We start from the raw sequence: 14,348 nt of genomic DNA, 5'->3' as shown, positions 1-14,348 counted from the left end.
GGGTACATTTACAGATATAATCTGAGAGGTAATATTTAGCTGAAATAAAGTTTATGACTTTAAAGCTTTTGTTTTTTGTTTTGTTAGATTTAGCAACGATAAAATCATTCATGATTTACAACAATAAAAAACCAAATAGTTAAACAATAATGTTCCCCTTTGATAAGAGAAATTATTTTGTGCACAGATTAAAAATCTTATTCAGTTCTTTTAGATAAATGTTAGACTGTTAATCAACTCGACACGTTTTTATTTCTATAAAAGATATTTCTTTTAAACGGATACAGTAGTCAAACTTTAGTCACTTTTTCATGATTGTGGCAATTTGTGTAAAAAAACAAATTCTGTCAATACTTACAGAGCTTTGTTTGAAGCTTTGACCACTGGCAGCAGCCTGAGAAGAGCCTCCTCTGAAGCAGAGTATTTCTTCAGGTCAAACACATCCAGATCTTCTCCTGATGTCACTAAGATGAAGGCCAGAGCTGACCAATGAGCAGGAGACAGTTTATCTGTGGAGAGACTTCCTGATCTCAGAGCCTGTTGGATCTTCTGGAGCAGAGAACGATCCTTCAGTTCATTCAGACAGTGGAACAGGTTGATGCTTTTCTCTGCAGACAGATTCTTATTGATCTTCTCCTCGATATACTGAACTGTCTTCTTATTGCTCATTGAGCTACCTCCTGTCTTTGTTATCAGACCTTGTAGGAGCCTCTGATTAGTCTGCAGAGAAAGACCTAGGAGGAAGCGGAGGAACAGGTCCAGGTGTCCATTTGGACTCTGTAAGGCCTTGTCCACAGCACTCTGATGGAGGCTTCTGAGTTTCACTGTCTTAGATAATTTGGCCCTGACTGAATTGTTTTTTTGTTTGTTTATCAGATTGACTCCATCCTTGATGAAGCTCAGATGGACATGAAGAGCAGCCAGAAACTCCTGGACACTCAGATGGACAAAGCAGAACACCTTGTTCTGGTTCTGGTACAGCCCTCTCTCCTCTTTAAAGATCTGTGTGAACACTCCTGAGTAAACTGAGGCTGCTCTGATATCGATGCCACACTCTGTCAGGTCTGATTCATAGAAGATCAAGTTTCCTTTCTGCAGCTGATTAAAAGCCAGTTTTCCCAGAGACTTAATCATCTTCCTGCTCTCTGGACTCCAGTGAGGATCTGTCTCAGTTCCTCCATCATACTTGACCTTTTTCACTTTGGTCTGAACAACCAGGAAGTGGATGTACATCTCAGCCAGGGTGCTGGGCAGCTCTCCTTCCTCTCTGGTCTCCAACACAGCCTCCAGAACCGTAGCAGTGATCCAGCAGAAGACTGGAACGTGGCACATTATCTGGATGCTTCTAGATCTATTGATGTGGGAGATGATCCTGCTGGCCTGCTCCTCATCTCTGAATCTCTTCCTGAAGTACTCCTTCTTCTGTGGGTCATTGAACCCTCTGACCTCTGTCACCATGCCAACACACTCAGGAGGGATCTGATTGGCTGCTGCAGGTCGTGTGGTTATCCAGAGGAGAGCAGAGGGAAGCAGTTTCCCCCTGAAGAGGTTTGTCAGCAGAACATCCACTGAGGTGGACTCGGTAACATCAGTCAGGATCTCCGTATTGTAGAAGTCCAGAGGAAGTCGACTCTCATCCAGACCATCAAAGATGAACAGAACCTGGAAGTGATCAAAGCTGCAGATTTCTTTGGTTTCAGTGAAGAAGTGATGAACTAGTTCCACCAAGCTGAACTTTTTCTCTTTCAGCACATTCAGCTCTCTGAAGGTGAATGGAAATATAAACTGGATGTTCTGGTGGGCTTTGCCTTCAGCCCAGTCCAGAGTGAACTTCTGTGTTAAGACTGTTTTCCCAATGCCAGCCACTCCCTTTGTCATCACTGTTCTGATTGGATGATCTCTTCCAGGTGGGACTTTAAAGATGTCTTCTTGTCTGATTGTTGTTTCTGGTCTGTGTGTTTTCCTGGATGCTGTTTCAATCTGTCTGACCTCATGTTGATCATTGACCCCCCCAGTCCCTCCCTCTGTGATGTAAAGCTCTGTGTAGATCTGGTTCAGAAGGGTTGGACTTCCTGCTTTAGCGATCCCTTCAAACACAGACTGGAACCTCCTCCTCAGACTGGTTTTAAGTTTATGTTGACAAATTGAGGCAAACAGCTCTGAAAGGTTAAATAATATCATTAGTACTATAGCTTTTCCTAATAATAGTCATCTGTTCTTTCTTCTTTTCTGACTGGAATAAATGTATCTTTTATCTATCTGGTTTAATCTTTTTAGAAATCCTCTTACTGCTCTGCAGATGATCAGCCAGCTCCTCCTGCTTCATCCTCCTTAGGAAGTTCAGGCTGATCTTTACCAAAGCCTCTTTGCTGCTCCTCCTCTGCTCTTCATCCTCATCATCCAAAAACTCCTCAACCTCCCTTTGACCTTTTGGATCATCTGGACTCAGAACTTTCTGGATCTTCTTCAGCTCATTTTTCACAAAACGAACAATGTTTTCCTCCAGCAGCTGAATTGAATGATATAAAAAAAGACGCATCAGATCAAGACGATGGAGCCAAACACCAGATCCATGTTGGACAGAACGACAGTTCTCTGGTCTACAAAGTGCAGCATGTAGATGACTGAACCCATGGAGAAGTAGTTGTAGTACATGTACAGACCATAAATATGGAGTCCAGCTGGGTTTGATGCTGCTGGGCAGATGGACCACTGGGAACCTCTAAGTTCTGCTGATCCAATCTGGGGAGGAACCAGGAAGCATTAACTCACATTCTGTAGAACAACAAACAGACCAAGACCTAGGTCCTTGTGCTGTTCTGTTTTGAAACTTATAAATTTGGGCACCAGATACAAGAGATGAAGCTCCTACCTCAGAGTTTGAGCTTCTAATTCTCAGAATGACATTTAGCAGAAGTTAAAATAATGTAATTCAATTCGATGGGCCTAATCATTTCATAAAATAATTTAATTAATACATATATAATAAAAAAACAAATTAACGAACACCTTTTTTTGTTTTTATGTTTCTAAAATTTGAGTTTCATTAAGCTGCACAGCTCCAGCTCCTGTTGTAGTTTGTTACAGAAACGCCTTTTTAAAGGCACACTATGCAACATTTTTCAGTTAATTAATGTGTTCCATAACGTTATGGATGATTAAATGAGTCATTTCAGGTTGAACAAAGGTATTCTCGGCCGCCCTGGTGGTCTGTGGGGGAAATACTGCACTTGCAATTGCAGGAGCACCGACCCGCACCCACAGGCTCAGAAGTCTCGTGAGAGTCAGTCTTGCTTTACGGCGAGAACTGCTACACCCCCCAGTTAAAAGCATTCTCGTTGCTAGCACAGTGGCAATCTTTGTGCAGTTATGCTACGTTCAGACCGGGCACAGCAAAATCGCGTCTGCTGCTTCATTTTTGCTGCTTGTACCAGTTAGTTCTGACGCTCGGCTGAAGCAGCTTTGCTGCTCTGGCTGCGAGGTGCAAAAGTGTGTCTGATGCGCGTTGGGTGGAGCTACTCTATCCTTTTATTTGCCTTGCAGCTATATTTGCTGTGATCAGTGGGAATAAAGTAGTTTTAAGATGTTTTTAAGTGAGAAAATACACCTGAAAATGTTATCAGTGCTGTCAGTTCATTCAGATTATTATCCTGCCTTCAATATTTTTTCTATCGGAGCCGCTCAGACCCCCACATACCAGCGGTGCGCCGACAGAAGGAATCCCTTCATCAGCAGCCTCTGGCCGGGTCGCATTCTCGCGGTTCACCGCAGCAGCTGGTAGGTGTTTTTCATCTAAATAATCCAAACTGCATATTCTGCCGGCAGATTTCTGCATTTTAAGTTAATTTAGGCGTCAATAAACTGTTTAAGAGGAGTGATTATAGCCTCTGATCTTCAGCGCTGTGTCTCTCTCCCTGCGTCAGATGATTAAACGACGCGCTGCTTCAGCTGCTCAGACGCGCTGCGCCTGCTGCTCAAAACGCGCCGCGGGACCTTTTGCTGCGCCTTGACGCGCGTCAACCATTGACTTGACATGTAAACTCGCTGCTTCTATCACGCCAGCTGCGGTGTGAATGCAGCATTAGTCATTCGTTGCGTTCGCCTGTCTGCTAAGCTCAAAACAACAGCGCCCGGCTTGACGGAGAAACCAGGAGAACAGCTGTGCGTATTTACGACAGTGCACTTTTACTTTCGCCCTCTGGGGGGAGCCTCGCTGGAAAATCAACACCGGTTGCATAGTGTACCTTTAACCTTTATCATGGTACATGGTAAATGGGTGTACTTATGTAGCACTTTGTCAAGTCAGGACTTAACTAAAGCGCTTAACATTACATTAAATTATTCACCCATTCATACACACACACATACTTATGCCTACCCCTACTGAATGACCAGTAAATCTAATCCTAGTCTCTGATCAAAGGCTGCCACTGCTCTGTTTCAATGACTGGCAGGAAGCTGGACACACAGTAATTAAGCCAATAACTGATTAGCTCCTGAAAACATTCCAGAGCAGCACACTGTCTGAGAATGAAATGAAGTCAACTTAATCAGACAGAATAAAGTTCATATGAAGGTTAGAGGTTTACATCCGGAGGTAGATGTGTTTGTTTCGTGATAAATATGGTCTAACATCTGCAGAGAGCTAAGAGGAAGAAATAATGTTGGTTTTCAGGAAAAAGTTGGCTGCAACAAGACATTTCTTTACCTTATATGAAAAATAGTTTTGTTCTCTATGAATTCCTAGTTTAAATTTTAAGATTTCAGTCTAAGATTCAAGCAAAAATTAATTATTTTCCAAGAAAAAGTGGTACAACAAAGTAAATTTTAGGTAATTCCACAGTTCAAATATTTTTGTTTTTTCTTCATACCTTCACCATCAGTAAAAGCTTGGCTTAAACATTAGGCATTACTATTTATTTACTGTGGCTACATTTATATGCAAAAAAATTCCAAAACCTTGTATAATAAAAAATTCAAAATCTCTGTTTACATAGAAACTAAGGAAAATGTTCAGAACATGACATATATATACAAATACCAAGTGTTCAATCATATTAAGTCAATCAAACATGTGCTTAACTGTCTAATTTTACAGGAAAAAACTCCAGTGGTACAAAAAGTTTGTCAAACCCATACTTGACAGTTTATCCTTAGCTTAGCTATTGTTTTAGCCTGCCCCACACATTTTTTTTTCTTTAGTTCTTTAGACATGTCTGTTGATGTATTTCTTTCCATTATGGACCTTCACCACATCTGTATAGCCATAATTTTTTTGGTGATTTTAATCGAGTTAAGGGCTCAGCAGTACCTAATCCTAACACTCCTTCGTCAAAGGGTTAGAGGGCAGGATGGCATATTCATCCACACATCAAATTTGGTGCCTCCTCTTCCTCCAAGGTCTATGACCCAATGGATGAGGTTCAGATTAAAGAGGAAAACATCACTCTGGCTTTTCACACATTCGTAGTTGAGGTAATTTTACTCCAAAGATCAGAATGGGTGTCTACATGGAAGCCAATCAGAACCTTCAAGTTTTAAATGATTAGAACAAAGGGTTAGTTTTTGATTTGGTCATTCGCTTGAATTATATGCCTCTTTTGCTGCTTAACTTTAAAAGTCATCTGATTCATAAGCAGCCTTGGAACTGACATGGGGGAACATTTGTGTCGTTTGTGCATAAAAAAATGCTACACTAATTAGATATACTGTTATCACTAAAGGAGGAAGAGAAATAACTGAAAATCTAACACAGAGAGCAGGAGAGTTGAGAGGAAGGTTTAGAAAGAGTTAGGAAAGAGAGACAGAGAGAGAGAAAGAGAAGCGATGAAAACACTAAGCTAGCCTAGGCTAGCTACCCCTTACCACTATAAATAAAAACCATGTGAATGCAACAAGTGCTCGGTAGAAAAGTGCAGCAGTAAAAGCTGTGTTTTAAAATGCTTCTGGAGAGTTAACTTTGAGAAATCATAGAAATAAGAACTTAAATCAGATGGAGATAGCCTGAACAACACCAGAACCTAGCTTAGCAGACAAAACATCTCATCAACAGCAGCAGTAGCACCTAAAGTTGCACTGCAGATAGAAATTAACTATGTTCACCCCCAGTCACCTTAGGCAACAGGTCCCATTTAATAAATTTTACTTGTGGCATTTTAAAGATGTTCATCCAGACAAAGAAAAGTCTTTGTTCTTCTTTCTCCTCTGTCTGCATCTTCTTCTAACATTGTTTCAATTTGTGGGACAGATGGAAAAAAGTTAAATGATACAGTCCCCTCATTCATACCGGGCTGCCAATGGCCCTGTTTGAATTCATGGGTTGCGTCCTTAGAAGACCAGATTCGAAGGACGATTACGTCATAGCGCGGCGCCGAGGTCTGGTCGGATTCCAAGACTCCTCGTTATGCGGCCTTAAAATGCTTCCTTCTTTTTGCCCGGTTTGAAAGACGGTCCGGTGTATCCTCGCTATACTTGGTTTTCCCAGGATTCATTGTGAGACCAACCAAGCCGTGATTTGCTCCGTGATCAGAGGAAAGGTTACTTGGCGCCGAACAGTGGTGAATATTGGAAGTTCAGATTAATACAAGTATAATAAAAGTCTGAGAATAGTTCCGTCTGAAATGAAAAAATATTATTTTAATGGTTATTGAGGCAGATATGTGATGGTAATGTTTGGTTTATCTAAAGGTTTTTATCTATTACTGTGTAAATGGGTTTGGCTGTAATTTAAGGACAGATTCTAATATATCTGCAGGGTGGGGACTAAAAAATCTGATAGGATTTGTATTGCTGTTTATTTCACAATATGCTTAACTAAGTATTTTTTGTTGTTGAATATTAGAGATTTTGCAGATATAATTTTTGTACATACATTGTTTAGATTTACTTATATATTTCTATCCCTTTTATAGAATCTCTTTATTGTCCCACAATGGGGAAATTTACAGCAGCAGAAAGATTTTTGAAAACGGTCACACAAATGAGGACCTTAGAAAAATGTATAAGAATAACATAATAGGGCAGAGTTAAAATATAAACACTAAAATACTCTAAAGTGTTTTAACAATATAAAACTGGAGAATAAATAACCAATATGCAGCTATGGACATTTTTACTGTAATGGATATTTGACAATAGCAGCAAGGTTTCTATCATTAAATTTGATTTTATTTGTTCCTGCTCCCGGTGGTTGGCACCTTTATTCCACTCTGGATTCTCGTGAGTTTAGTCTTTGTTCACTTTATAATAAAAAATAAATAAATAAACAGTTTTAAAAATGTTGGTATTCATTCTATTCCTGCTTTGTGTGTCAACTCTCACGGTTGCTAAGCAACATAGCCTACGGCGGTAAAACCCGCCGAAGGGTAGGCCTGTTTGAATTCACAGCCAAAACCCTTCCGGTCTCCTTATTTTCACGGACTTCGAAGGATCCAGTCTAGGTAGACCGCGTCCTTGGAGGATGCAGCCCATAAATTTGAACAGAGCCAAAACTCCATTTAAATACTTCTCAGTTCACCTCAATTCTGGTCTAAGCTAAAATCAACCTGATCGCTGTTGGACAAACAGGTGAATTCCAGACACTTGGAAACACCTCCAACAATGTCTACCCTGAACTCGTTGGAGATTGAATTATTGGAAAAACTTCCAGCAAAAACAAGCAGTAAAATTAAAAGGAATACAGATATTGAATAAAAACATTTCAACAGAGTATTCCTACAGTTAAAACATTTAGACAGAGCTCACCTCTTTACCCCCGTAGGTTGGTCTAATTTAAACTCAAGGACAAAATCCTTTGACATGTTGCTCTTTAAGGAAACACAGCTTGGTTCTGGTTCTGGTTTGTGGTTCTTTTGGATCCTGAAGAAAAAACCTTGAATTAAATCTTAGTCTTATAATGTATTTAATGTTAAACAGTGAAGCCCAGAACTCTAAATTTTCCCACACTGGCTCTAGTATCAGGTGGATCCAAATATTCCTGGTTACACTGTTAACTGTATGTGAATGATGGATTAATAATTAGCCCTGATGAAAATGAATCAGGGATTGTGTTTAGATTTGTAAGAAGGACCTGAACAGTAATCAGAATGTTTGGATGTTGAACAGTCTTTGATATGTTCTGATCTTCTATCCTGACAAACTTTTTTCCTTTGGATCAGGGTTAGAACTGCTGATGGAGAAACAAGTTCATTAATCTTCTAGTTGTTTATTTTATTTGTTATAGTCTTACAACTGATGATCAAACCCCTTTAGAGCAGCAGCTTTATTTTCAGTTCATTAATCTGGAGCCTCTATTCAGCATTTTATGGGAATACAGGCCATGGTGGTGCATTCAAGGACCTTTCATTAATGCAGTAATCCATACTAAATTTCCCATCAAAGATTCATCTTGTTATTATTATTAAACTTCCTCCCAGCAGCAGGTCAATGATCTTGTAACTGTGGAGCAGTTTGCTAAAAATCAGACTGATGATCATTTTGAATAAACAGAACTTTAAAAACTACTGATTTGATATATATCGGTATATCGGATGGACATGGTCAGCAACAATACTCAGGTAGGCTGTGGCGTTGTAACGATGCTCAATTGGTACTAAGGGGCCCAAAGAGTGCCAAGAAAATATTTACCACACCATGACACCACCACCACCAGCCTGAACCGTTGATACAAGGCAGGATGGATCCATGCTTTCGTGTTGTAGACGCCAAATTCTGACCCTACCATTCGAATGTCGCAGCAGAAATCGAGACTCATCAGACCAGGCAACATTTTTCCAATCTTCTATTGTCCAATTTCGATGAGCTTGTGCAAATTGTAGCCTCAGTTTCCTGTTCTTAGCTGAAAGGAGTGGCACCCGGTGTGGTCTTCTGCTGCTGTAGCCCATCTGCCTCAAAGTTCGACGTACTGTGCGTTCAGAGATGCTCTTCTGCCCACCTTGGTTGTAACGGGTGGTTATTTGAGTCACTGTTGCCCTTCTATCAGCTCCAACCAGTCTGGCCATTCTCCTCTGACCTCTGGCATCAACAAGGCATTTCCGCCCACAGAACTGCCGCTCACTGGATGTTTTTTCTTTTTCGGACCATTCTCTGTAAACCCTAGAGATGGTTGTGCGTGAAAATCCCAGTAGATCAGCAGTTTCTGAAATACTCAGACCAGCCCTTCTGGCACCAACAATCATGCCACGTTCAAAGTCACTGAAATCAACTTTCTTCCCCATACTGATGCTCGGTTTGAACTGCAGGAGGTTGTCTTGACCATGTCTACATGCCTAAATGCACTGAGTTGCCGCCATGTGACTGGCTGCTTAGAAATTAAGTGTTAACGAGCAGTTGGACAGGTGTACCTAAAGTGGCCGGTGAGTGTAGGAACCCCTATTTCATCATTTTGCTTCATTCTATCTTTATTCTCCCACTCTGCAGAATTTGTTAGTTCAAGTTCTAACACTATGCTCTCTCTGCTTTTTCTCATAGTAGCTTTGCCTCGTCTGTTCCTGTTTGGCTGTGACACATTCCTGAAGAGAAATATCAGCTGCTGCCATCAACATCTTTGTTTATGGATATTGGAGATTGGCTTGTTTTTTTAGTGTATTTTTCTCTGACCGTGACTGAGTGGATGTGCTCTCTTCATCCTCTGACATTGGAGCTGGCTCAGAGCTCGTCTGCCTGGCTGTGTGTTTCCTGGATGGGGCCGCCTTTTATAGTTGTTTTTTGTATCTCTGCTTCTGTCTCCTTAAACCCCAGTCGGCCTCGGCAGATGGCCGCTCACACTGAGCCTGGTTCTGCTTGAGATTTCTTCCTCTTAAAAGAGAGTTTTTCCTCTCCACTTTCACTACAAGCATGCCTATTGTGAGGAATTGCCTTCAAATCAATGAGTCAATGCAATCAACTGGTTTTCCTTAGATTGAAAACTTTGAATAAATTTGACTGGATGACAGACATGGGCAATGTGGAGTCAACAAGTCATCTCCATGTCATGTATTTAATCTACCCAGCCAATTAACCAGGTGAGTCCAATCTGCACAGGTTAATTCACGGTGAAGATTGGACTCAACTGCTTCAGTGGCTAGGTAGAACAAATACATGACATGGAGATGACTTGTTGACTCCACATTGCCCATGTCTGCTGGATGATCTGGTGAACAGTAAAGTGCCTTGAGATGACATGTGTTGTGAATTGATGCTATACAAATAAACTGAATTGAAATTTAATTAAAATTGGAACAAGAGGCCCTCAAGGACCAGATAGGGTAGCCCCCAAATCTTAAGAAAACAGAAAAACTCACCAGTGGGCTATTTTGGAAATTCTTTATCATTCTGTTGCTCTATCAACATTATCAGCGCCATTGAATTAACTAATAAATGGTTTCCTTCATCGAGGTGTCTGTGTTAATTCTGTGCTGTGTGAGGTATTAGAATAAAAGATCTACCTGTACTACAGTACTACAATATGATTGTAGCCATGTTGTGTGGCTGCAACAAAACCTTTCCTTACTTTAAATGAAAAACTGTTCTCATCTCATAGAAAGGAAATCATAATTTTAAGTAGAGACTTTTCAGATCCCAGCAAAAATAAATACATTGTAAACAAAAAATAGACCTTAAAAAGGTAAAGTTTTGGTATTTAAATATCTATTTATTTACAGTCTCACATTTAAACATTTCAGTTTATTTTATCAAATAAAAGAACTGGATGTTCTGTAGTCATTTATCTTGGTTAGTTTCCTCTTTTCCTTTTTCTGTTTTTACGTAGTCTTATACAACAAATTAAATCTGAGTGAGAAGAACATCAGAAGTAAAATTTCGGAACAAGAAAATCCACTAGAGTCTGAACTGAGAACAACTTAGTCTGTCATTGTTTATTTCTGTAAAATTGTTCATCTGAATTCTGGATTCAGCTGAAATCAACCTGATCCCTGCTGGACCAACAGGTGATCTACAAATACTTGGAAACACCTCAGACAATGTTTACCCTGAACTCGCTGGAGATTTAATTAGTGGAAAAAAAATCAAGCAAAATAAAGCAGTACCATTAAAAGGAATACACATGTTGAATAAAATCATTTCAACTGACTTTATTTAGTTTCATACAGTTAAAACATTTAGACACAGCTCACCTCTTTGCAGCTGAAGGTTGGTCTAATTTAAACTCAAGGACAAAATCCTTTGACATGTCACTCTTTAAGGAAATACAGCTTGGTTCTGGTTCTGATTTAAGGTTGTGTTGGATCCTGAAGGAAAAAGACTGAATTAAATCTTAGACTTATAATGTGTCTAAAGTTAAACAGTGAACCCCAGAACTCTAGAGTCCCACAGTGGCTCTAATTTGCAGTGGATCCAGATATTCCTGGTTTCACCGTAAGCTGTATAATAAGTATGGATTAATAATTAGCTCTGATGATAAGTAATAAGGGATGATGTTTGGGTTTGTTAGCGGGAATTGAACAATAATCAGACAGTTTGGATGTAGAACAGCGTTTGTTCTGTTCTGATCTTCTATCCTGACAAACCTTCCTTTGGATCAGAGTCAGAACTGCTGATGGATAATCAAGTTAATTTATCTTCTAGTTGTTTGTTTTACTTGTTCTAGTCTTAAACAAATGGTTATACCCCTTTAGAGCAGCTGCTTTATTCTCAGCTGATCATTTATAAGCTTCTGTTCAGTTTTTATGGTAATACAAGCCAATGATGGTGCATTCAAGGACCTTTCATTAATGTAAAAATCCATAATACATTTTTCATCAAAGATTCATCTTGTTCTTATCATCAAACTTCCTCCCAGCAGCAGGTCAATGATCATGTATTTCTGATGACATGTAGTGGTTCCTGAAGGAGACTGTGGAGCAGTTTGCTAATAATCAGACTGATGATAATTTTGAATGAACACAGATGAACTTCAGAAGCTGCTGATTTCACTGATGTTTGCAGAAAACAGGGTCGACTGGCTCTCCAATCCTTTGTGTCACGGTAAGTGGAACAACGCTAACACCGTGCTTTGGTTGATGTGTTTGCTTTGCTGTTTTCTGTGGCGGAATAAAACGACACATTTTACTCTAGCAAAATCAGTGTGTGTGTATATCTGTGTGTCATCTTTACAACCGACTCATCCCGATCCTGTCTGAATTTCACACTACATGATTTCACTGATGATTTCTGATAACAGTGAGAGATCATGTTTTCCATCAGATTTAGTTTGGATGATTTAGTTTCCATCTTATAGTTGAATCAGCATCATGACTTGCCTACATGTGCATCACCTTAAGCTCTGCAGAAGCACCAACTCTGGTTCACTAATGTGACACAAAATGATCCAGAAAGATTCAACTCAATGGAAGAACAACTGATTTTAGCTCCAATATTATCTAACAAGATCATTTCATATCATTACAATAAACAATCATTATTTAGCCTCCATCACTCACTGCTTCACATGTAAACAGACATGTGAGAAAGAGTTGTGTTCACATTAATATACGGGAAATAAGCTAGTTTAAACTAATTAATGGAACATTTAGAAACAGCTCACCTGTTTGCTGATGATGATTGGTCTGATTTAAAAACAATAGGATCCTCCTTTGACCTGTTGCTCTTGAAGGGCATACAGCTGGGATCTGGTCCATACTCTGGTTCAGTTTGTTTCCTGTGAAAAAAGGATGGTTTGGTGATGTTCATGCTGAGCTCTGACATTGAGAAGAGTCCTGGAGAGTTAAAGATGGTGATCTGACCTCTGATCTTTGCTCTGGTCCTCATGTTCTCCACACAGGGGGGTTTTAGAGGGAGGGACTCTGTCCTCTCTGTCCTCACACTGATCCATGCTGCTCACTTCACATCAGCTCACACACCTGCAGCTGCAGCCAAGAACACATGATGAAGCTACATTTACATTTACTGATTCCCACCTACAGCTGCACCTAATATTAGATAAGAAAACCAAACAGTTTGAAAGCTCAGTTTGTAAACATAAAGCAAAGGTTGAAGTTGGAGGAATACATGGATCCCAGTTTTACTAGAAAGTCTGACTGAAGGAGCTGCAGAATTCCAGAATGTATATCTAGATGAGTCAGACTGTTTCTTGCTGTAGCTAAAAAAATAATCCAGTTAAAGGCTGCATTTTCATACCATTAAACTATAAAATGTAATCATTTTCACATTTCAGTTAAAGCTGAAATAAACTTTACCCCTTTGAAAAGGGAGTTAAATTAAATGTCACCTAATTTACTTTGAAAGAATAAAATAAACACCAAAAAGCTGTTTTGTATGATTAACAGGTAAAAATTATTTGGTTTAAGTGAATAAAATATTTAAAAATGTTTAAACATAAAACTGATGACTTTGAGCTGAAATCAGAAGTTTTTAAAACACATTAAAGTTAAAGTTTAACTATGAAGAAAAATAAACTTACAGTTTCTTCAAACTTCAAAAACCTCCAAAGTCTTGACAGGTGATGTTGATGCTAAGCTGCTTTCTGGGATGAGTCAGAGCTTCACCTGTGATGGAGGCGGAGCCTGACGAGAAACAGGAGGGGCAGCAGCAGTTTGTTCTTTCTATTCTAATTTTATCTCTTCTGTTGCTCATAAACTATGACGCAAACCCAGAAAAACCTGTTTGTAAGAACAAGCTTGTTGTTTTGAAATGTCTGCCTTTGTCTTTAGATAGTGCTCTAATTGTCCCTCTAAAAGTTTCTCAAACTGTTTTAAAGAGAAGAGAGAAGTTCAGAGGTGAGGAACATGTTTCTGAAGATGATGTTCAAAGGTTTGCCATCAGAATGTTGGAGGCATTTTTATGTTGTTCTGCTGTAATGTTCCAGGTACATAAAAAATCCCAGGTCAACTGGATGGAGCCTGTAAATGCCAATAAACCTAGTGGTTTGTGTTAACATGGTGGTGGTTGGTCTGATTCTTGTTCAGACAAAGACTGATCAGTTTTCCTGGTAAATTTTGTGCTGCCGGGTTGCTGATCTTTTTTAGGGAGAAGTCCTGTTCATGTTATTATTTATGTCTTCCAGTATTACAATAGGAGTTTGGTAAGTTCATTCCATGTCATCCAAAATACTGCTTATCTCAACATCCATTGTCCGACCCGCTTATCCCAAGTGGGGTCGCGAGGGGTACTGGTGACTATCTCCAGCTGTCAATGGATGAGAGGCAGAGTACACCCTGGACAGGTCGCCAGTCCATCGCAGGGCAACACGGAGAAAAACAGGACAAAATACAATTAACACACACCTACATTTTTAAATTGTGGGACAAGAGAACCCACGCATGATCAGGAAGAACATGCAGAAAGACCCCAGGCTGAGAATTGAACCATGAACCTTCTTGCTTTAAAGTAGTTTGCTACCCACTGTGCCACTT

General features: G+C 39.7%; 1 protein-coding gene across 1 annotated transcript; it reads right to left on the bottom strand.

Annotated features, from left to right (window-relative positions):
* Nucleotides 1-354: 354 nt before the first annotated feature.
* LOC119792264 (NLR family CARD domain-containing protein 3-like) lies at nt 355-13,514 on the bottom strand. The gene is made up of 8 exons (XM_038298836.1): nt 13,397-13,514; nt 12,720-12,842; nt 12,521-12,634; nt 11,112-11,225; nt 7,744-7,857; nt 2,664-2,742; nt 2,290-2,509; nt 355-2,159 (listed from the first exon to the last, which is right to left on the bottom strand). Exons 2-8 carry the CDS (start codon nt 12,806-12,808, stop codon nt 355-357), a joined length of 2,535 nt encoding a protein of 844 aa, XP_038154764.1. The 5' UTR covers nt 12,809-12,842; nt 13,397-13,514.
* Between the last annotated feature and the right edge of the window lie 834 nt (nt 13,515-14,348).

This window comes from Cyprinodon tularosa, unplaced genomic scaffold, assembly GCF_016077235.1.
Source record: "Cyprinodon tularosa strain WSP-4 unplaced genomic scaffold, ASM1607723v1 ctg1113, whole genome shotgun sequence".
Lineage (NCBI taxonomy): Eukaryota > Metazoa > Chordata > Actinopteri > Cyprinodontiformes > Cyprinodontidae > Cyprinodon > Cyprinodon tularosa.
The sequence above is the reverse complement of the archived record's forward strand: the minus strand, read 5'-3'. Positions and strand labels throughout refer to the sequence as shown.